This window comes from Lemur catta, chromosome 8 (genome assembly GCF_020740605.2).
Source record: "Lemur catta isolate mLemCat1 chromosome 8, mLemCat1.pri, whole genome shotgun sequence".
Taxonomy (NCBI): domain Eukaryota; kingdom Metazoa; phylum Chordata; class Mammalia; order Primates; family Lemuridae; genus Lemur; species Lemur catta.
In genome coordinates this window covers 79800834-79825352 of record NC_059135.1, presented here as the reverse complement: position 1 = coordinate 79825352, position 24519 = coordinate 79800834, and the positions used below count along the sequence as shown (strand labels likewise).

The 24519-nt window shown below is 34.4% G+C and overlaps 1 protein-coding gene across 1 annotated transcript in view; it reads right to left on the bottom strand.

The window, feature by feature from the left end:
* The window catches only part of LRP1B (LDL receptor related protein 1B), a 1757623-nt gene that overhangs the window by 847163 nt on the left and 885941 nt on the right, over positions 1 to 24519 (bottom strand). Inside the window, exon 7 of the mRNA XM_045559136.1 lies at positions 18533 to 18695. Coding sequence (XP_045415092.1) covers positions 18533 to 18695 — 163 coding nt within the window. The remainder of the gene's footprint in view (positions 1 to 18532; positions 18696 to 24519) is intronic.

Sequence of the window (24519 nt, the reverse complement as noted above, 5' to 3'; positions counted from 1 at the left end):
ACTCATGAGTGGATTAACAAAATGTGGTATATGTATACCATGGAATACTACTCAGCCATAAAAAGGATGAAGTAATACCTTTTGCGACAATGTGGATGGAACTGGAGAGCATTATCCTAAGTGAAGTATCTAAAGAATGGAAAAACAAACACTCCATGTACTCGCTATTAAATTAGAACTAACCAATGAGCACACATGTGCACAGACAGAACTAAAATTCAGTGTAAATCAAGTAAGGGGGAGGGGAAGAGGAGAGAATGAGTGAAAACCTAACAGGTACAATGAACACTATCTGGGTGATGGACACACTTACAGCCCTGACTCAAGCATTGCAAAAGTGATCCATGTAACCAAAAATATTTGTACCCTCATAATATTTTGAAATAAAAAATAAAATAAAATGAAATAACTTCAGGCTTACAGAGAAGTTGACATAATACAAAAAGCTCCCATAAATCTTTTATCCAGAAACCCCATTTGTTATCATTTTACCATACTTTAACACACTTGCTTTATTATTACATAAACAAACACAAAAATATAATTTTTCTAAAAATATTTAATGTATGGAATGTTTCACAAATGTCATTCTTGTGCAGGAGCCAGTGCAATCTTTGTGTTGTTCAAATTTAAGCATGCCTGTGGCTGAGGTGAGAAATTAACATTTTAAATTTTATACAAATGTAGCTCCCATTACAATTCAGTTTTCAACAATCATGCCTATGTGAATTAACCAAAAGAGGAATTGAGAAGGCATTCGATTGTTACATATAATAAATAATAACAAAGATTCTTCCCTTCTTCTTTCCAGGAGTGGTATTAAAATACTTATTAATCAATATAAGATAGTCATCAACTAACCTGAACAGATACTAGCTACATATGACCAACATACCATCATATAGGTGATAATGATCATAAAGGTGATTCACACGTGATCATAATACATATGATCATGTAGGTGTCAATTCATGTTTACTTTTTAAAGTCTGTTTTTGTCAGGGGCTTTCATCATCATTGATTTGATGCTTCATATTAGAGAGTTAAAGATAATAGTACTTGTGATAAAATTATAATAATTTTAGAAGCATTAGTTTATTTTGATTCTCACCATAACCTTTCATAGAAGTATTATCAGTTGAGAAAACTGAGGCTTTCAGTGGTTAAAATACATTTTCCATTCAGTCAATAAGTGGTTATGCTGAGATTCACACCTTAGGGGTCTGTTGGATTCCAGAGCACATGCTTTTAAGTTTGATGCAACTACTTATAACTACTCTGTACTGGATAATTCTCAATAAAGAACAGAAAAACTAGGATAAAACTAAGATTAAAAAATAAGATATAATTATTAAAATGGAAATTATAATGATTTTAGGACAACAAACAAATTGCTAAAATAAAAGCACTGGGAACAGGGTGTAGTATAAAGACTGAAGCAGAAATCTAAAATGGAAAATGACAAAGAATATTTCAGTATGTTTTATCTATAGAGTCAAGTGATATGTATGGGACAGTCTATGCTTCAGCAATTGCCACTAAAAATAAATGTCTGATTCAGCATCCTATTTTACCAGCAGTCATCTGACAGCTTGTATCTATTATAAATGACATGTATTAAAACAAGATTGTTCTCCAACTGCTAGAAAGTAAAGTAGTGGTTTCTATTATAACTAGGTTTGGGGAGAAAATAAGTCAGTTACTTAGAATAGTGAAGTGTATGGCGCAAGATAGCAAACTATTAAACACTCACACTCAATCACTATTGAAATTTGAAATCCTGAACTATAAAGTTATAGACAAAATATTGCAATTAAGATTGTCAAAAGAGAAAAAAATCATGAGAGAAAATAATCATAATAACTAATAGCAATGATAATTATGATAATGTTTTACTCCAAAATAGCAACTTTTATTTGTATATTTTTATTTTAATTACATTGCTTGTGTCCAGAAGTTTATAATTCTAACCAGGAACCTTAGAGGGAGGTTTTATGGTTCAAGTCTTGATTTTATTTACTTGGTAACTGTGTGACATTTAGCAAGTTCTTTACCTCTCTCCACCTGTTTCCTGATCTGTATAACGAGTATGATAAATAATGCATATCTCATAGGCTTTTGTGAAAATTAGATCATAATACAAGCAATGGGCTTATAAAAGAGCACAGCACATAGAGCAAATGTAAAATCCCCGAGTAGTAATCATAAGAACAAACATGGTATTAAGTGGCATTTTTGTCATAAATACCTAGACTTAGTAGGGCAAAGTTAGTTAGAAGTGATTGAGCATATGTTGGTAAATAATAGGAAAAAATTTCTTCAAATTAGCAACAAATCTGAAATTTTTGTGTTTCCCCCCATTTAAAATCCCTGGAGGTTTCCCAAAACTCTACCAATGGCTTATATTGCAAAATCTTCCATGACAGCCACAAATAATTGAAGTGAGAAGAATTTCACCATCATTGATCCTGCATTGCATAGTATAGTAACCTATAAGAACAGAAATTACAAGGGCAATAGCAACAGAATTACAATTGCTATATAGTAGGGAAGAGGATCTGTCCTTTCTAAAAACAAGTTTTAGATCTAATCACTTAATCAAAGTTGACAACTGGAAGCAACCAGTCCAACATCAGCAAGATTCAAATGTGGAAGTGGAAACAGGATTAGGGACAGGTTGGCACAGAAAAAGATATCCCTCCCTCCACGGCCAAAAAAAAAATCCAAATCTGTTGCTACTCTGGCTAAAGATGTTATTAATATCATATTAAGGATGAATCTTTGGTTATCGATTATACAAACTCTTAATTGAGTACTAATATACCATTTGTAAATATGCCCACATCCTCCTATAGTTACCAAATTATGTATAAGATTTCATGATATGGGTTTAGATTTTCTCTTACAAAATTGTGCTTGTTAAAATCTTCTATTTTCTTATGAAGGGGGTATGAGGATTTAGTTAACCCAATGATCCTGAAATGGTAGATATGATAATAAGGCTCATGTACCTCACATAAATCATTTTTTAATAGGAAATTTTTTGGAGGTAACCAAGCCACCAACCCCAGAAAATGACAACTAAAGAAGCATTTTCTCTTACATGGGTAAGTCAGCTAGTCCTTACTTCTGACTAAAACATGACTTTCTCATTACTCTTCTTTTTCTAATAATCTCCTAGTTGTTTGATTTCTCTCATACTGCTCTTGTTACCAATCAGGTCTCGTGTTGAGCTTTAACTGTATGGGAAAGCACACTTATGGGTCCATCAGTCCTCAGTTTTTAAAGCTATTTCCTTCTCCTCAAACTGACTTTAATGGTGAGAAAAAGTGTAGGTTAATAAATTCACTTTTCACTTGAGAAGAAATAGTAATATTTACTCACCTTCTTTTTCTCATTCATTACAAACTGTTTTGTGTTTAAAATTGAGAGTAAGCTGGCTCTCAATGCCAGCTTATTAACAAGGGCTCACTAGGCATGGGAAAATAGAACCCATCATTGTAGTGATGATGGGAAGATTTCTTTCTTCTGTCCTTTCAAGTTATACATTTAAGGAAACCAATCAATCACTCTTGAATTATACCCCTGTAGCTGTAAGAGTTAATGATGCTTTCTAAAGGTGTTCAGTTTTCTATTTAGGAAGTGGCTGAGGCAGGAAACAGTCAGGCTCACCCAGAATTCATAGCTTAATGATTATACTGAAAGCACAGAAGAAAGGTGTTTGTGGAATTGTATTGTCACAGAGTGAGAATGTGGAATTCCTAGATATCAGAACTAAAGCAGAAAAGACATAATTATTCTGAAATCAGTCATCTGTTTCCTGATTGATCCACAATCACAGTCATGTGCTCACTCATAACAGTTTCTTTTCTCTTCATTTAAAAAAAAAACTAACAGACTTTATTTTATACAGTTTTAGGTTTACAGAAAATAGAGCAGCTAATATAGGGAGCTCCCATATACCTCCTTTCTTCCTCACTCACAGTTTCCCCTATTAACACCCTACATATGTTATACTTGTCACAATTATGGTGCATTGGTGCATTATTATTAACTGAAGTGCACAGTTTACATTAAGGTTCACTCCTTTGTGTGGTGTAGTTCTATGGGTTTTGACAAATGCTTAGTGACATGTATTCATCATTGCAGTATCACACAGAACAGTTTCAGTGCCCTGTAAATTTTCTGTTCTCCAGCTATTCATCCCCTTCTCCTCCTTCACCCTAACCCCTGGAAACCACTGATCTTTTTCGTTCCCCTATAGCTTCTTCTTTTATAAAATGTCATAGAGTTTCTTCCTTTAAATTTCCAGCAACAAATTCTATGTGTCATTTCTATTCATCTTCATGGAGCTGATACAAACTTGGAGCTGCCCCATGTTAAGGCATAAATTTCTTACATTGCATATTCCCAAGTGCCATTTTCCTCAGGGCTGATAACTAGTCATCTAGATGAAAGCTGGCACACCACAAAATTTCCAACCGTCTTGTCTTAAAGCCCGCTAGCTTAAAGCTGACTCACTGTGGCTATAGTGTAGTGGATAAGAATGCGGGCAATTGAGTGACACTGCTTCACAATGCTGACTGCAACACTTAACTGGTTCTTTTTCCATGGACAAGTAATTGCACCTCTACAGCTCTCATCTTTAAAAGGGAATAAGAATAGTAGGTAACTCACAATATACTGTGAAGATTAAATGGATCAATGCAGAGGAAGTGCCTAGAACAACAGTCCTAAGTAAACAGTAACATTGTTCTTGATATTATTCTCTTCCTTTCTCTCTCTGGCCCTCTGTTTAAAAAATGGGCCCTATCAGAACTGTGAAAGAAAAAGAAGACAGATAATGCAAAACTAATTCATTGACTCCACTTCTCTAAATGCAAGAATAAAATAGTTTAGTGTTTAAATAAACGATCATAGGGTTACAAGTTATCCTGGGGTAATTGAGATCATAAATGAGAAGGTGCTCAATAAAATCACCTCCATCATGAAGTAGTTCACATAGCACATATGAGCTCACTATGAACTTCATGTGAAATATTTACCATCAATCCATCCAGGACAGGAGTCAGGGCAGGAAGCTCCATAAAGTATTGCATTATAATATTGTCTCAGCTGGCTTGCACATAATTCTACAATATGAACCCTAGGAATAATCTTATGACAAAGATATAATGTTATGTTCTTACCAGTTCAAACCTTTAATAAGACCACCTCCCAAAAAATGCCTCAGCTTAGACATAAATTATGAAAAATAACATTAAATAGAAGCATTTAAGGCAAGGGACTTTGATCTTTTACTCATAATACTGGTTAAAATTACTGGTTAAAATGAATATTCTTATTTCATTTGGGAAAAAAATAGGTTTGGTTTTAATCACAATAATACTTTAGCCTTTAATCATAGATTGCAAAACAAGTTTTATGAGCTATTGAAATTCACTATTATTCACATTAATGCAATTAGTTTTAATAAAATACACTTAAAATTGTTCTTTAAATCATGTAATATTAAATTGGCTGATAAATGTAAGAACTTTATGAAAAAATAGATTTAAAAAAACAGCCATGGCTTAAAATAGATTTTCTCTATTAAGGAACCTCAAATTTATGCATTATCAGTCTACTTATCCTATTTGGGTACTTGTCTTTGAATGATAGGAATATATACAGATCCAAACAGTAAGAGAGCCTACAGAAGGCAGAATTTACATCAGGTAGTCCTAGTTTCTAACTATAATTTTACTTATCTTCAATTATCTAAACCTATGTCTTTATTTATTTGGAAATCACTTATGATTCCTAAAGTATCATTCCTTCTGGAATAAACTTAAGATTTGTTTTTAAATTTAGCATACTTCAAAGTCAGAAACACACTTTATATCCACACAATTTAAGTAATTGCTTTGTTGAGGTAGGCATCACGTTAACTGATATTACTGATGCAGTTATTACAACCATCTATGTCATCATCATCATCATCATCATCATCATCATCATCACGGCCATTACCATTCTTATCTATTATTTGCACGGCTTTGGTAAAGAACCTCAAAATATCCATCAGGAAGAATGCAGTTTGGTCACAAGTAATTTGGCTTCCATAGCAAATATTTCCATGCATAGATTACACACATCTCTCTTCCATTCTCACAGAAACTATCTCAGTTTTGCTTTTTACAATTCTTTTTCTTAACAGAAACTTGATTTTGTTCAGATAGCCATCATTCCCCTTCTGCCCCATGCCCCACCAAAGCACATATGACACAGGGAAAATTAAACCCATCTCCAGATCTTGGGCTGGACTCTGATTAATCTAAAGCCAAGCAGCACATATTATTCCTCCAGTAACTAATATTTTTCTAGTGATGAGAAAGCAAATTAATTGGGGCCATTCAGACTGAAGTGACTGATTTATAGTGTATATTTGGAGACCAGATTTCTCTTTTGTTCCTTCTGTATGAGCATAAGTAAGCAATTGTCCTCAGTTGCTACTGGCAGGAACCTTATGATCATTATGGAAAAGGAATTAAGATGTCACTGTGGATGGCAAAATAAAGATATGGAAGAAATGTGGCTCTCTGATGATATTATTAAAGCAACAATTTAACCAGTCCTAAATGCAACCAAGCTTGCTCTTCTCTGGTCTTCCTCTTATGCTAAATAAATTTACTTACCTTTTAAGTCATTTGAAGTTAGGATTTCTGTTAATGTCAAAAGTATTCTAAAACATACCAACCATTATTATACTATATTTACAGTATTTCAACTGACTTTGCTTTCTCTTCTACCTCTAGTGTTATCCCCAGCAGTAATCCATTTTGTCCTCCACACTTAGATTGACCTTCTACAAGCACTACCTTTATACAGAGTATGTTCCAAAACAATAAAAGGATAAATGATAGCCTAACGTGTACCAAATAAAATCCAAGACACCAAGTCTAGAAAACAAGAGCTTCTATAGACTAGAAGTAGTAGTAAGATTTAAGAAGAACAAATAGAAGAATAATCATTCTGATGTCTGAAAAAGTTGAAAATAAAACTTTCTTAAGGTGTTTCTAGCCCTTTCAGAGAAGAAGGTGTTTACGTTCTAGGAATCTGGTACTAGGTATTTAGAGAAATTGCCCCAATGTGGAAATATTATTTTACTCTTTGGGTAGGGTATAATTTACTTGTTTCTCTGATTAAATGTTTTCAAGGTAAACTTTTAATAGATGATTTGACTTCTTAAATATCTCAAAAGGAAAGATAAATCAAATGAAAATGACACATTCAAGGTAAAATGATAAACTTGAATTTTGAGCATGCAGTGGATTTTGAAAAAGATGAACCCACCCAATTTGAGATATCTTTTAAAACAGAGGCTTTGACATGCTAACCTGATCTTCATTTAACACATTAGTTGTCAAAAAGCAAAAATTAAATACAAAAAATCACATAGTGGTTGTAGTGACAGTCATCTGGCAATCAGAAACTCATGTTGTCCCTCACCTTTCCAAAATGTGGAATGGCTGGCTACTTTCAAGCTTAAGAATGTCTTTTCCAGTATCTTGCCTCCAGATGTGACCAAGTGACTAAAGGTCAGTACTGGAATGTAGCAGAACTGATGTATGAACTCCATTGAGGTGGAGTTTTAAAAAATCCGGTGTGCCTTTTTTACCTCTGGTCAAAATCAGAGGATTTTTGAAGTCCTAAAGGATGTAAGAACCACAGAGGGAAGAAGCCTCCATCTTTCATTCACTATGTGGAGAAAAGCTGCCTGATAACTAGGAACATATGCATTGGGCTCTAATTTAGAAAACAAACAAACAAACGAAGCCTTTATTGTGTCAATCCACTGAATTTATAGCAGCTAATGTTATCATAATTAACTCAGTAGTTGCTACAAGTGCAGTACTGCCTTTATAAAAACCTAAAATAAGTAATATTGGCTTAAGAGTAAGGTAACAGGCAGCAGGGTAACTTTTATTGGGGATTAAAATATTCAGGAATAAAAACATTTGATTAATGTATATATATATAATCACTTGTAATATCTTAGGAGGAAAAATAAATGCTTATTAAACCAGTAGATTTAAAGAAAGAAGTTAAAAAGTCTAATATTGGCAGTTGAGTTAGTTATTACTGATTACTGTGGCAAGATATTACAAAAGAAATGAGTATAAGGAAAAATGGGCTGGTTGAGAGCAAAAAATAAAGGAGAATAGAACAAGTCTGAAACTGGGGACTTCCAGCTTTGGAAAAGTCAACTGTTTCTAGGACATGAACAGTAACAGAAAATATTGAAAATTGCTTTAAGCAACAAAAGGCAATTAAAACTTCTCAATTAAATAAACAGATTTAGTCTTCAGACAGAAGGCATTCATTTCCCACTGAAACATTGTTTCAGAAGGCCTCAAAGTCAAAGTAACCACCAATAAATTGAAAGAGAAAGCCAAGAGGGTGAGATGCAAAGAAATAAATTTGGCTTGTTAATTATTTCTAGAATATAACTTTGAATGTTGTTATTGGTGTTTAGAAGTAAAGAGAAGCAAATAAACCAAAATTCCACTAATTTTCAGGAAAATTTGTACACCAAAAGCCATGAGACTAGCTTGCTAAATCCTTTGTCTCTTCAAATCTTAAAACAACTTGAAAAGGCAAGAAACAGTTAATGAAACATATAGAGGCCCCAAGGTAGGATATTCCCTTTACGAACTTCAGATGTAGTGTGGAGCACAACAGACTAGAAAGAACCTCTTGGTGGAGGCAAAAGCAAAGAAGAGCTATGGACAAGGGGGAACCTCGCAGACAAGAGAATGAGTCTAATAAGTGAATTCCCAACTGCCAGAGCAGGAGGTCTTCACCTGGCCTGCTTTGCTGTGGACCAGTGACCTGGATCTGGACCTGGCTCTAGACCAGTGGTCTGTGTGTCTCCCAGTCTTCCATTTTCTATATGGGAGATTTTTTTTGTTACTTTATATAGAATGCCTTTTTTTATGTAGGTCCACCACATTACATTGTATAGGGTGTAGAGGGGACAGTGCCTGCAGATATCTGGCCTTTTGTTTCATAGGTTGCTATACAAAGGGAACAATAAAAGGACAGGATGGAGAGGGCTACAAATCACCTGGAGATCCTGTACTTTTACCTAAATGTAATGTATTCTATGTATGGGGGGAAAAGATGCATTTGTATATTTGGTAGCCAGAAGAAAAGATTCTCGCAGAAGAATCTTGAAAATGCATGCTCTCACTCCTATAGTATGATGTTGCCATGAGCAATTACCTAACCAGGTGCTAGATTTCTCTGATCACCCTTGCATCCAGCTATGTCTATATATCTTCACTAATTTTTCCACTTCTGCTAGTTGGGAGCAGAATATTTCAAGGCCCTATGAGATTCTAGGACTACAAGATGAAAGGAAATTTGATCCTTCGATAACCACAAACAGGGAAGCTGACTGTAAACTTATAACACCCTCACTGGACTCACAGATAAGTGTTAAATATAATTTTATTGTGTTGTCACAATTTTGGAGTTTATAAACCTAACTAGCATTATCCTAATAAATACTGTTGTTATAAGGAGATTTTTCTGTTGATACTCATTCAAAGCTTAGTGTGTGGTTGGTTGGGCAGGTGTGGTGGTTCACACCTATAATCCTAGCACTCTGGGAGGCCAAGGCACGAGGATAGCTTGAGGTCAGGAATTTGAGACTAGCCTCAGCGAGACGCCGCCGTCTCTACTAAAAATAGAAAAAATTAGCTGGGTGTGGTGGCACATGTCTGTAGTCACAGCTACTCAGGAGGGTGAGGCAGGGGAATCACTTGAGACCAGGAGTCTGACGTTGCCGATAAATTAATTACTTAGGTACACGTTCAAATTAATTAGATTATTAGATTCCCAACTTTACATTCCATTTTGGACTAGACTGGAGGTTTCCAGAAGGTAAGAATACTTTCTTTTTATGTTGCTTTTAAATCTCATTTTTGCTGTACTAAGCCAGATTTCAGGAGTAAATATAAGGATTTACTGAATAATTTGATGATAATATTACCATGTTATATTCCATAATTATGACAAAGAGCAATGACAAAAATTGTTAGTTTTGTTGTTACCAAAAGACATTAAATTATTTTAAGATGCTATTGGGGCACATTTTATCTGTAGTTAATAGTTTAACTGTGCACAATTTTTACCTCTATTGCTTATGAAGATAATTATCTCACTAAAATCAGCAGAAGGCCAAATACCATTAACATTTGCCTTTCCCTTTTGTATGACTTAAAAAAAAAATATTTAGTAAAAACCACCTTACATTGGGAATAATGCACCTTGACCCTAAAGTGAGCCCAATTTCTCCCAAGTCAAACCACCAAGAGTCTGGCTGAAAGGAAAATATCAATTTTGGTTCAATATCCTGCAAGGCTGAGCAGTCACGCAGAACAAAACATAAGATAAAAGCTGAATCTTGGCTTTTAACTTTTTTTTTCTGGTTGAATATAATTATATTTCCTATGGTAAAATCCCAAATTTATGTTATATATTAAAAAGTGGTAATGTACACATGCAATGGTGTCAAGTACTTATTTTATTGTCTTTAATTTTTGTCCTTTCTTTGTGGTATTTACAAACCAAGATTCTCTCAGTTTTTGATAACATTTATGCCTGACCCATTATTTACCTAAGAAATTTCAAATAAATCACTGCTTGGTATTTTGTTTGTTGTTTGGAATGTTTTAGGTTTTTTTTTTTGTAAACTGTCATAACCATATTTTCTCATTGTAATCTTTGATATTTCATGTGTAATTCTTGATATACTCGAAGCTCCATGAAAGAATAGATCATATCATTCATCTTTTATGCCCTGATCACACCTGAGTGATATAGGAATATTGTCTATATACAGTAGTTTCAAAAGCAGTACTCCTGCTTTAAATCTACTTCCTGTTTTCATAGAACTCCATGTAGGAAACAACTACAAATAATTTCAGACTTATACTTTTAACAATAATTATTCTTTTCTAATATTGGCACAGATTCTACCGTATGCAAGTTATTCTCTGGCAGAGAGTAAGAAAGCTTTCATGACACTTGAGAATCACTTTGTAAGTGAAACAACAATTTACTTTATATTTCCACAGTGGTTTAGAAATGTTCACATAGTTTCCAAGAGTGTTGGAGAATCTTACAGAATAAAAACTATCATCAGTTTCATAAACTGTCTTTAAAAGTAAAAATAGGGCTGCTAAGAGTTTTATTTCAAATGCTCCCACCCCAGCCTATTCTCAGTATTGTATAAAATGTTATAGGGGGAAAAAAAGACTATAATTTGCCTTGAAAAGAGATAAAAATATTCCCCAGAAGGAGTTTAAATGACCTTGGCTAAAAGAAAATGGACGAGATATCCTAAAAGAGGGAATAAGAATTTAAACAAAATAATATTTGTTCACATTCCAGACAGATTTAGTTAAATGAAAAAAGACCCTTCAGTGCCTGAAAAGAACAAAGAAAAGATAAAGAGCAGCATATGAAAAACCACTACCATAAAAAAAAAGGACTACCATAGAATAGTGGTTGTAGTAGATCCTGTTAGTTCATAATTGATTTTTCTTTCTTCATGGTAGCCAGCTCCAATTTCATTCTCATGTCCCACTGTTCCTCATCTGCTAATGGTAAAAATTGTCTAATACAATTTAGGTATTTCACTTAGGTGGGCATGCACCCCAGTCCTGACCAAGAAAACATGAGGGAATGCCTGCTTTGAGAGCTCTTCTATGCTTAAGAAAGAAACAGCACTGGTTTTTAACAGAATATCACATTTCTTGACAGGATCTCTGGAACTTCAGTTGACATCTTATGAGCACAGAGGTAGATAAAAGGAACCTAGGTCCTTAATGACATGTTAATCTACTAAAGCAACCAATTGTCCTAAATGTATACTTTAAGTAATATAATAAAATCCTCCATCACATAAGGTATATATAGTTGTTTCTCTGTTACTTATTCTATTCAAATGGACAGCATTAATCAATGGGAATTCTGAGAAGGAATCTTTATAGGTAGTGATTGGAAGGCTGGGAAGACATTGAGTATAGTTATTGGAAACAAAATTATGAACTCAGTAATTTAGAGATAACATACATTGAAAATTTATTAAGTAAAAAAGAAACAGAGAAAGGAAGCAAAGAGAACAAGTAGACATGTGGAATGTTTTAGATTATGTTGACTTTACGAGTGATACAAGTCAAAGAACAAAAGGAGAGTTGAAGCAATTTGGGTTAAAGTTTTTGGAATAATTAGTACAGATTTATAATCCTAGTAATGCTGTCATTATATTGCATTAATCACTCCTTGAATATTCAGAGAAATGTGTAAATAACCACCTTGACAGTTTCCATCATACAGGTGAATACGGAGGTAAGCCCACCTGAGTACTGCTCCTACACATAGGACCTAGATTTTTTCAAAGATACTCTAAATAACCTAAAATGTGTCCAATTTGTATTATTCATCATCTTTTTTTTTTCCAAAGAAACTTTAAGATACAGATGTCTACAAGAGAAAGTGCAACAAATCGATACATAAAATCAGGAGAATGATTATTGGAGCTATCAAAAGTCTCCATTTTGCTCTGAGTTTTCTCCTAGCTATATTGAAGGTGATGGAGGTCGGGAAAGAAACTTCTTTTTTGTTGTTGTTTGTTTGCTTGTAGATGTGTGTAGGGGGTAGTTTTTCCTTAAAAAGTCAGGACTCACAATTTGCTGTCTGTCAAAATTTAAATAAGAATTTCAAAAGCTTAGGGCAGTCATGAATAGCAGATGGGCACACTATCCAAAACTGATATACCCATGGGGAGGAAGAATGAATATGGTCATGTGTTTAGATGCTTTATAATGTCCAAACCCGTACAATTTTAGAATTATCTCAATCCTCAAATCTGTAGGTAGTGATTGGAGTGGGGGTCGGGTAATCTTGAGATTTAATTTCTCACAGTGAAATCTGAGGGGTTTAATATCCAAAGGTCTATAACAATTCTACTTTTGTCCCATTGTAGGTGAATTAGTGAGTGAAGATTTCAACCTGAAACCTGAGGTGGCTCTGGGAGCCATCTAACAGAAGTGAGAAACCCACTATCTATCCTGAAGATCTCCTTGCTATAAAACCTCTTTCATGTGTAGAGGCAAACCTGCTTCATTTTCTAGCTTCCCACATTCACATAACATCTCAGAGTAGAATTTCATTAGTCAGTCATGCTCCCTGATGGCTGGTAACTTTGATTCTATCTTTAATTTCTTAGCCTTGATTAGTTTCAACAGTGGGGATCCAGGTCGGTAATGGGAAGGGGTCTTTTACCTATTAAATCCTGGCAATCACTCCAGTGTAAATTTAACTTCTGAAACTTGAACTTCACTCTCCTATTTCCTAGCAGATGATCTTAGAGAAAACAAAGACAATACACTTTCCCCTCATTATTGACATGGGGTCATGGATTCACATATAAATTCTACAGATCACTTTTCCATTCACTCTCTGAGAGTCAAAAAGTTCATCCTACATAGAAAACATGTATATGTTATACTTAAAAAATATTTCATTTCTGCTGTTTCATTTAACACAGGAGATTGCCCCCTCTCTCAATTTAGCCATTTCACATAGTTCTGTTGAACTTGGATTTTATATATGGTATCCCAAGTCACCTAAAATATATTTTTCACAAATTTTTAACTCCAACTGAAGTACATTCACCAAAATATCTATTTACTTTTACTCTAATTTTCTAATAATTGTCATATTTAGGATTAGTTAATCCTCTCTCAATAGTTTTACAACAATTTCACATTCATGGTGACATGTACTCTCTTCTCAAGTCTAATGTGATGATTTTACTTTAATAGGAAGCTGAGAGCCATATCTTAAAAGTAAAATTGTAGATTAGCTCCACTCCTGACATTAGCTACAACCCACATTAGACCTAGATACTACATGATTTAATACTGAACCAATGTCACGTTCAAAAATGCAGTTTAGTAGACAAAGGCAACTAGGACAGAATGTTACTCTTTACCCTTATCTTCTAAAAGACCTTGAAAGTAATCTAAATACATCTTGAACAACATCATCAATTGTTAAAATAACGTTTCCTCTGTTACCCTATTCCCTAATGGAGTTTAGGCCATCGTACAGCAAAATATGGTTCCTTGTCATTTGAGGAAACAGCAGAAATATGTAGGTCACACTCTGACCTTTTTTAGCCCTTCTTTCCTGAAGCAGACCATGAAAGAATTTTCTGACCTTTCTCTGAAGTAGGTCATAAGACCTTCATGTGAGAGGTTCCAACTCTATACGCAAAGGAAAGGAATGTACTTATCTCTGACGATACAGGGACACAGAGAAGAATTTGAACAAACAGATCTTACTAATTTCCCCCTTATTTGTTACTATTTGATCATACCCCCTTTTGTCCAATCATATTTTTCCATAACAATTCACTTCATCAAATTAAGGATAAAAATACACAGATTTCTCTGTTTCTTTGGATCTTATTTCTGAAGGCTTCTGTGTCACGTAAAACCTATAATAAATACATTTGTTTAGTTTTCTCTTGTTTATCTGTCTTTATTGTACGTGCCTCAGCCACGATCCTAACAATTCGGTGAAAAAAGAGATCTTTCCTCCGTGTACAACTTCATACACACAGTTCCTCTGTACTTTTTTTTCTCCCTCCAATATCCCATATACAATTCATCTTTCTTTCCAGGCTATCCCTCCGTTTTTTTTTTCCTCATTTCCTCTCCTCTTTCTCAATATTTTATTATGTAACAGATTTAGTCTATATGGAATAAACCTTTTTAGGAGGGTTTGCAGTATAAAGAGAATGGGCCTTAAAAAGGTCATCTTTGATGGGGAAGGATGTTGATCTCATTACTCTAGTCATAATGGTAGGATAGGTGTTTAAAACATTAGTAATAAGCTTTGAGGTGACATGAAGAACTTCACATACTCTACAACTCAGAAACTGTTATAGTGCTTTTTATGTAATCCTCTCAATAGCCCTGCAGGGTATGACTATCATAATTCACATTTTTATGATGAGAAAACAAAGGCAAAAAGGGCATCCAAAGTAACTGGTGGAGCCAAGATTTGATCTCAGAGAGAGTGACTCCAGCATCAAGCTCTTATCCACTGTATAAGCAAAACCCTAATAACCATCAGACAGAAATGCTGTTTTGATGTTGGTTGGACTATGATCTCTGCGCTACCTTCCAAATCTAGTGATTCCATAGAAATAATTCTGGAAAGTTTTTCAAGGAATCATTGAAAGAAAATACTACTAAAAACTTGAAAGAAAGAAGAAAATCTCTAGATGCAACCAAGGAAATATAGTCCAAATTAACGAATCAATGTAAACACCTAAAAATCCAAGAGAATATACAACCAAGGTTGATAAAAATAAACTCTCCTTGGCATATTAGGATGGGAGCCTGGTTCAAGTCATAATGAGAGTCCAGAGAAAATTAGTAATCTATATTCAAACCATGAAGAACTAAAAAAGAAAAAAATTGAAAAATAATAATGATATTTCTGCAATAATCCATAAATACAAAGGGAATAGGAGGTTGAGAAAAGTGAAGTTAGAAATATGGCTAAGTGTCAATAAAAGGTACTTTTTCAATGTAGTCTTTTGGGAGGTAAGGCAAATTTCTCTCCATTTCCAAACCTATTAAGGTCAAGCTCTAGGAGTTAGGTCAGATTATTAATGCACTCTGATGTTTTCTGAACAGAAGTTTAACACATGGGGCCAAAGACATATTACACTGTACAATTAAGAAAAGCTAGCAGAAATTTTAGTGTTGGAAAATTTCCCCATTAGTGGGTCATATGGAGTTATTCTAGCCTAAACTATCCAAATTACTCTGGAACAGGACCAAATATAGAAGTTAAAGGAAAAATCTACTGTTCCTTTCCTAGATAGCTTCACATTAATCCTAGCCAAATTCTGATGTTAAGAGAAAAGTAGAATGTATTAATATTTGAAAGTGTTCTATGTCAAACAGGCCTATGTTTATAAAAGAGAAGAGCGAGAAGAGCTTATTCCTTCTCTGATATCTATGATTCATGATTGAAAAACTGTGCTACAGAGACAGACCAAACTCAAACAAAAAATTCCCAAGAACCTATTGTGATAAATGATACATGACAAAATTACATTTAAACAGTTACTAGGCCCAAAGGAAGCCAGCTGAGAATAAGTGCAAACAATGTGGGGGTTTTCTACTCCTAATTCCTTTGACAAAAATGACAAAATATGTTTTTTCATATAATGACAGGGAGAAATAAAAAGCCTGAGAACATAAAATATTATATTGTTGTTCAGAAAGAGAGGTGTTGTTCACATATATTATATTTCAGATTGGCAGTCTTATTTGGAAAGGGTCTCTGGCTCTTTGTTTTCAAGAATAGGGGAGAATAAAAGTAGTAGAAAGAAGGGAGAGACACAGTAGTTTCACCTCAACATTTTTGACAAACAAGACTATCTAAAGGCTAATTTGAAATTCAGTTAGCACATCCAGGGAAAACCATGCAAGCAAGTATATTTCTAAACAGGATGCCAAAAGAATGTTGTTAGCACATTTGTAAATTTCCAATTCTTTCTTACTACCCTTATCCAACAACCCAAACAAATCAGTTTAAATACAACTTCTTCTCCTAATGTCTTTTGAAGCATCACTGCAGACAGATTGAGTCAAGTAACCATCTGCTGCAAATACAAATAGAGCTACATTCAAGAATTAGATTATACAGCCTTCCTAGCAAAGTTCTTACGTGCAAGCTGTTCTTGTCAAAATCAGAACCATTGTGATGATGCATCTTAATATTCAATCAGACTTTAAGAGTGACAAAAGTCCACATATGGATGACAGCTGTTTCTTCAGTAAATATTTTCCCATTTATTGAATGGAGGCTTATGGCAGTTTAGGATATGTTACATCAGAAATTTCAGCCTGAACTGCCTGAGAACGATGAAAACAATAACAAGGATAAAATTTCAGTTTTCAAATCTTTGCTACAATTTACATCTTAAACAATAATAGCTCCTCCAATTAAAGCGGTACATTATGCCATTAATTTAAGGATATTCCTGCCCAATACTGACTGATGAAAGAACTGAATTTATAAGGTTCTATATCTTTTTTGCCCCTGGCCCTCTAATAATGCCACCATGTTTGTAAAATATAAGAGTATAATTCCTGTATTGATTTATTAATCATATGAGCAAAGATGATGGGAGTTTAAACAGTTTATGATTATATTTTGACAAACTGTGAAATATTTAAAAAGATGAATGAGCTATTAGCAAAAGGAAGGTCAGATAAGATAAGGCCCCTATTTAACCTATAAAGTGACTTGCAAAATTGGAAACTTAAAAAAAAAATGAATATGAATGCTGATGAGGAACTCCATAATAATATTGGGTTTATATACCAATAGTTACTGAAAATGAAAGATTAGATCTGATATAACAAAGATATCCTTAAATGTTTAATAGGACCTTTGAACATATATCATGCCCCTTTTATAATTTCTAAATGTTATGCTGGACATAAGTATGTTAACAGTATATCTTTTAAGTAGCATTTTTAAAGTTTGCTAACTACAAGGCCCACTAGTAAGTATAGTTGGGGCTCAGAAACCATTACCCCAAAATATGGCATTTTTGATATGCTGGACTGACTGAAGAAGCCTCAAGGTCTCTCTGACCTTCCCCTCCCCCACCATCTGCTCTCCCAAGAAGTTAAAGTTTCTTTATCTGCCTAAGATCCAGACTCACCTGAGAGAATAATTTTCCTTTTCTTTCCCTCCGGTAAGACCAGGAATAGATGCTTTAAGATGATAATGTCTTGTCTGTCAGACTCATTCAAAGAGAACTATTCAATATTTATCAGTTAATCTTTGTTTCCTACCCATTCGTCCTCCCTAGTAATCCTTTATTGCCCCCTCAACAGAATTCCTCTCGTCTCCTCTCCCATAACCCATTTTACCAGAAAGGTACAAAAGCTTCTAAACCATGATGAGGCATTGAGTTTTCATTCAGAAGGCTCCTGTGTATACATGTAAAATAAATTTTTATTTTTTCCTCCCATTAATCAATGTGACTCATGTCAGTAATTTTTCAGTGAGCCTCGGGTGGAGTGGGAGTAAGAGCCATGCTCCCCACAGTATTAAAAAAGTCTCCTCTCTTTTTAACCTAAAACCATCCTGATGCTCTTCCCTGGTGATCACAAAAAAATTCTTGGGAAGGTGGAGGGTTATTTGTGTCTCAGGTTAGGCTTGCAATATTGATGTGTTATGAAATTGGTATTCCCCACTTTTTGTATGGTGAGTTACAGCTTTTTTTCTCTTCCTGCAATGCAGTTGTTAAAATCAACATTTTCTGTTTTTAATTTTGAGTCTGCAGTTGTATTTTCCACAACTCCTGTCAGACTCTGTTTTTTTTTTTTTTATTGAAAACTTTTTTAGACCAAACACTATAAAAAAAATTTCTTACCCTGCTATTGGATCTACTGCTATTGCCTTAGGATTATGAAGCTCCAGATCGATCAGGGTGACACATACAGACCCGTTGTAATTACAGACAAAGATCCGGTCACTGACATGGTCCACAAAATAGAGATTTCTGGTGAGCCAGTCAATTGCCATTTGTTGCACATCTGAAAAACACATACACAGAATCATTGAATCATAGGTGCAAATCTAGTATCATAAGTCAAAGAGTACATAAATCTATCCAAACTATCACAGAAGACATTTCAAAAGTTCAGGCATTTTCATAAAAACCTACAAAAGAAAATCTCTTGCTATGCCAAAATAAGTGACTTTATTATTATATAAAAAAATGACTATTTCTTGGTACCTTTCTTCTTGCTATCTAAAGACTGAGGATGACCTAGACAAGTGGATGAAGAGTTTCTAAATCGTAAAATACAGGTATTTACAGTATAAACTTTCTTTTACTTTTTGCATTTGTCCAAAATAGTTCATTCAATCCAACGCACATAAATGATTCAAAGGCATAGCTAAAAATCTATACTAGCAAGAGAAGTAAATACCTTCTGTGAACTTGAGGCAAACCCTTGTTTCCAGATTCTCTCTTATTAAAAAAAAAAAAAAGAATTGGAGAAGGTAGAAAAGGAAATTTATTGGCTTTGTTTGTTTAAAAAAGTATCCAAAACTTGGAAATAAAGCAAAAGAAAGGGTGATAGTTTCTTTCAATGGCATCCTTAGACATTCTAAAAAAGGCCTGTTCAAAGATTAATAGTCTAGTAGAGTGCTGCTTGATAGCACTTTCTACAGAGATGAAAATATTCCAATCTATACTGTCCAAAAAAGTAACCACTAGCCAAATGTGTCTATTGAACACTTAACAAGTAGCTACTGTGACTGAGAAATTGAATCTTTATTGCATCTCTTTTTAATTAATTTGAATTTAAATTTAAATAACATAGGTAGGTAGTGGCTACTGTTAGGGCTCAGAAAATGATACTCCAAAATATGCCACTTTGGACTTCAAACTGAGAGCATCTGAAGAGCAGCAAATGCAATAAAAGGCTTTCTCTGAAGTTCTTTCATCTGACTAAAAGAAGTTCCTCCAGAAGAAAAGCAACTGTCATGAGCCTCCTCCCTATAATCTCATCAGATTGGAAAGATTAAGTCAGAGGAAAGGAGACTAAAGGTGGACAGCGCAACCTGTCACTAACTCCCCCCACCAACCCTGCCCTGAAACCCCAAGCCCTTATTTCTTTCTGTAGCGCAGGATACTGTAAAAACTTCAACTGTCTGGTTTGCTTTGGAGTCTCATACTTTGTGGGATCCCAATGAGTTTGTACATAATAAATTTGCATGCTTCCTCTCCTGTTAATCTGTCTGCTGTCAAGCTTACTCCAGAAACTCAAAGTATAGAACCTTCACAGGGTGGAAGGAAAATTTCCTTTGCCTCTACACTACTATGGGTAGTATAGCTCTAAAAGAATGTATCTGTGTTTGACTTGAGTGCTTTCTCTTTGGTCAGACCTAAACATTGAAATTGTATGTTAATTTGTAGGTAGTTACCTGTCACAAAGGATAATCCCAAAGATTATGGATTTACTGCCCTGTGAGGCATTAAACATTTTTATATATAACCTATAAATCTCATTTAAGCATTATTTTTCTTTAAAATGCCTAGAAATACCCAATTCTACTAATGCTCTTAGATCAACAATACTGGTCTGGTTCCCTCAAATAATGCCATATAGAAATTACTGATCCATGTTCATTTTAGATGTTTATGACAGTCATGATTTTAACTTTTAAAAATTATACTTTACGATCTCCTTACTCAAACTTAGTATGAATCTATGTATGATTTGTTGACTAAACAGAGTGACAGGATTCAGAACAGGCTACTTCAAAATATGACACTTTTGCATATTGAACATTTTAAGCTGAAGAAATTTGAGAAAATGCAGGTGCAAGAAGGGCTCTCCGACCTCCCCCTTTTCCCTTGAAGCAGGTCATAGAAAAACCAGATGCTGGAAGGACTCTCTGACCTCTGCCTTCTCCCCTGAAGTAAGTCATAAGATCCTCATGTTAGAGATGTCCTCCCTATACCCAGAGGAAAGTATCCTTTTTCTGAAGATGGAGGGACATTGAACAGGCCTTGATAAATTCTCCCCAGTTTACTGTCCTTAGCTCTTACCCATGCCTTATCATGTTTTTCCACAACACCCTACTCTTTTTCAAAACTAGTATGAAAACACTCAGGCTTGCTGAACACAGTGGCTCATGCCAGTAATACCAGTTCTCTGGGAGGCCGAGGCAGGAGAATCACTTGAGGCCAGAGTTCAAGACCAGCCTGGGCAACATAGCAAGATCCTGTCTCTTCAAAAAATAATAATATAATAAAAAAATTAGTTAGGTATGGTGGAGCAGGCCTGCAGTCCCAGCTACTCAAGAGGTTGATATAGGAGGATTGCTTGAGCCTAGGAGTTTGAGGCTGCAGTGAGCTGTGATCCTACCATTACACTCCAGCCTGGACGAAAGACTGAGACTCTGTCTCTAAAAAAAAAAAAAAAAAAAGAAGAAGAAGAAGAAGAAGAATGAAAGAAAGAAAGAAAAAGAAAAAAAAATTATTTAAAAAAATACTCTGGCTTAACCTTTTCTTTGGGTCTTCATTTCCTTCTTAAGGTCTCATAGCATATAAAACTTACATTAAATAAATTTGTATTCTTTTCTTTTGTTAATTTTTTTATTAATCTAATTTGCATGGTCCCGTTGGAGAACCTAAGGTAGGTAAAGGAAAAGAATTATTCTTTTTCCTTCCTTGAAAGAATTTCCTTCTAAAATTTGAGCCTAAACATTCTTCCTACTACATGCCTCAAAATACTTCCTCAGTAACATGCTGCTTTAGTGAATGATACTCTCTTAACAGAAAGACTAACAAAGATGTATGTGTCACCATTATCATTTGTAATGGTATATTGTTAAAGCAAGAAAGAGAAAACAGCAACTTTGTGGGAATTTCTATCATGCCCTACAAGGAAAAGCAGAAAGTAAATATTGCAATTCATTGGATATGGATTTTCAGGCCATCGATTATAGTTTTATTTCTGAATTATACAGTCTTCAGTAAACTGTAAACATTTAAATGTTTCTCACACTACAAGAAGCTTTTTTCCAACCAGCCCAGCAACCAGGATTTTTAAAAGTCTGAATTATTTTTCTGTTGACAGAAATCTGGAAATATATGCTTTGTTTTGTTTTTGAGTCTTTTTGTGTTATTATATCAGCTAGAGCTCAGAACCCATTTTTTCAAATGCCATTTCAAATACCTTGGGTTCAGATAAAGTATGTGCCAGAGTCTATTCAATGACCCATCCCTCATGCTGGGCATGCAGTCCCTTTAGTCTATGCAATTGTAATTTCAGACAAAAGAGCCATTTGACAGCATTGGTACCTTCTTTCCACCCTTTATCATTTTAGAAAGATTCTCCGTTACTGAAACAATAGGTATTGTTAACAACTATCCAAGTTTGAAACAGTGAGTTCTCAGTAAAGAGTTTAATAATTAGCCAAACACTTAGTAATTTTGGAAAACTGGCTTTGTTTCTTTTTCTTACGGTTGAAGTTTGTCTGTTTTTAATTTAATTTGTATTAGTATTAGAAAGTTGAGCCAATTAGACAAGGAGTTCAAGCAAGTAATCCAATAAATAAATAGATATAGAAAGATAAATTTGGCTGAATTTAATAAGCATTTAAATGTTTTCTAAGCCATGAGAAGCTTTTTTCAACTAGCCCAGAAATAGAAGGTTTTTTTTTTTTTTTTTTTTCTTCTAGAGACAGGATCTCACTCTGTCACTGAGCCTGGAGTGCAGTAGCTTGATCATAGGTCACAACAACCTCAAACTCCTGGACTCAAGTGATCTTCCCACCTAAGACTCCCAAGTAACTGGGACTATAGGCATGTGCCACCATGCCAGGCTAATTTATTTTTTAAAAATATTTTTTAGAGATGGGGTCTCACTGTGTTGCGTAGGCTGGTCTCTAACTCTTGGCCTCAAGCCACAGAAACCAGAATTTTTAAAAATCTAAATTGTTTCTCTGTCTCTAGAAATCTGGAAATGATTTGAACATTTTTGGAAATGGGTAAAGTTTCTAAACAACATATTCAGTATTTCATTTTAATTTTGCTAAAATATAACAAAGTTTATAGGAAAGGACTAAAAATAACCATACTCATTTTATGACACTACTAAAATATCTTAAAAGTTTTAGTAAGGTCCTCATTCATTTACTGTTACTAGAATAAAATTTTAAATATTTTCCTGTTATTACATTTTTCTAGTTGCTGTTTATTCTTCAAAAGTCACCTGGATTTTGCTTTCGGTGTTCTTTTAAAATAGCTCTTATCTTGGTCACTCAAAATTTCTTAGTTGCAAAATGTTATTGAGAACTTTTCTGTTCATATCTACAACATCTGAAAGTATTGACCACTCACCTTCTAAAATACAAATAACTCTAAATACCAACACTGACAAAATTTAAAAGAATAAAAATATTTTGAAACTTGTATTATATAAATATTAGTAACTATTAATAATGCTTTCAAAACCTTGATTTGTTAGGTCCAACAACTTAATGTTGTTCCCAGTGGAAATTAATTAAAATAAATATTCAAGAAAAAAATTTTAAAAAAGGAAAACAATGAATACTTATCATAATTCATAATTAACTAAAAAGAAAATCAGGGTTTTCTTTTTTTTTTTTTGTCATGTCATAAGGCAACTAATTAATTACCAGAGTTGATGAATGTAAACTTAAACATTTTAAGTTCATTAAAAAGCAACATATAGTTAGTGTTTTGGACTGAATTATATGTCCTCCAAAGTTGTAGCCCTAACTCCCAGTACTACAAAATGTGATTGATTTTGGAAATAAGCTCTTTAAAGAAGGGATTAAGTTGAAATGAGGTCATTAGGGTTGGCCCTAATCCAATCTAACTGGTATCCTTACAAGAAGAGACAATTAGGACATGCAGAGAGACACCAGAGCTGAATGTGCATGTAGCCAGGCCCCTTGAGATTATAGTACTCAAGCATTTTTAGTGACTGACATAATGTAAATTCTTACTTGCTTCCTGCTCAACACCCCTTGTTCTCACAGTAATCATTAACGGCTGGTGTACTATTTGTTAGTCAAGCAGGAGGAGACAACTCCAGGGTCACAAGAAAAATGTATTACTTTGTTTTGCAGAAGGAATGAATGCCTTTGAGGAAGTTAGCTGCTGACACACAGAAGTCTGGTTGCTCAAGATGTTATGTGAGACTGTCCCCTGGAACCCTTTTCCTTACCCCATAGCCGCAAAGAACCTCCCTACTTCATCTCTTTGGGTAGATGGATCTGAGAAATCTTACTACCCTGTCTTCTTGGTTTGGCCAGATCAAATAAACCTTTCTCTAACTTTAAGCACTGGTATCACAGTGTTTGGCTTCAACTATGCATCAGGTACATGCGCCTGAATTTGGGGTTTGACATACAGAGGAAAGGCTATGTGCGGACACAGTGAGAAGGCAGACACCTGTAAGCCAAATAGAAAGGCCTTGGAGGAGTCCCACCCTGCCAGCACCTCGATCTCAGACTTTCCAGCCTCCACAACTGTAAGGAAATAAATTTCCATTGTTTGAGCCACAGGGGTATTTTGTTATGGCAGTTCCAGAAAGCTATTAATAATATTTTACTAATAAATTAGTATTGTTTAAGAGAGTGATCCATGCCACAAAATTAGTAAGAACAAAAGTCAAATCTTGTTAAGAAAAAAATATGAAAGGGATATCTGCATGTCTTTTCAATGTCATTTGGGACCATTACCTAACAGGGCTATCCAAGGATTAGTTAATTCTCTTGGGGTACATATACTTGGGGTACATGACTTACAATTTCAAATAAATGTTGATTAGTTCCCACTAACTAAAAATTTAGATATTAATTTATAGATTG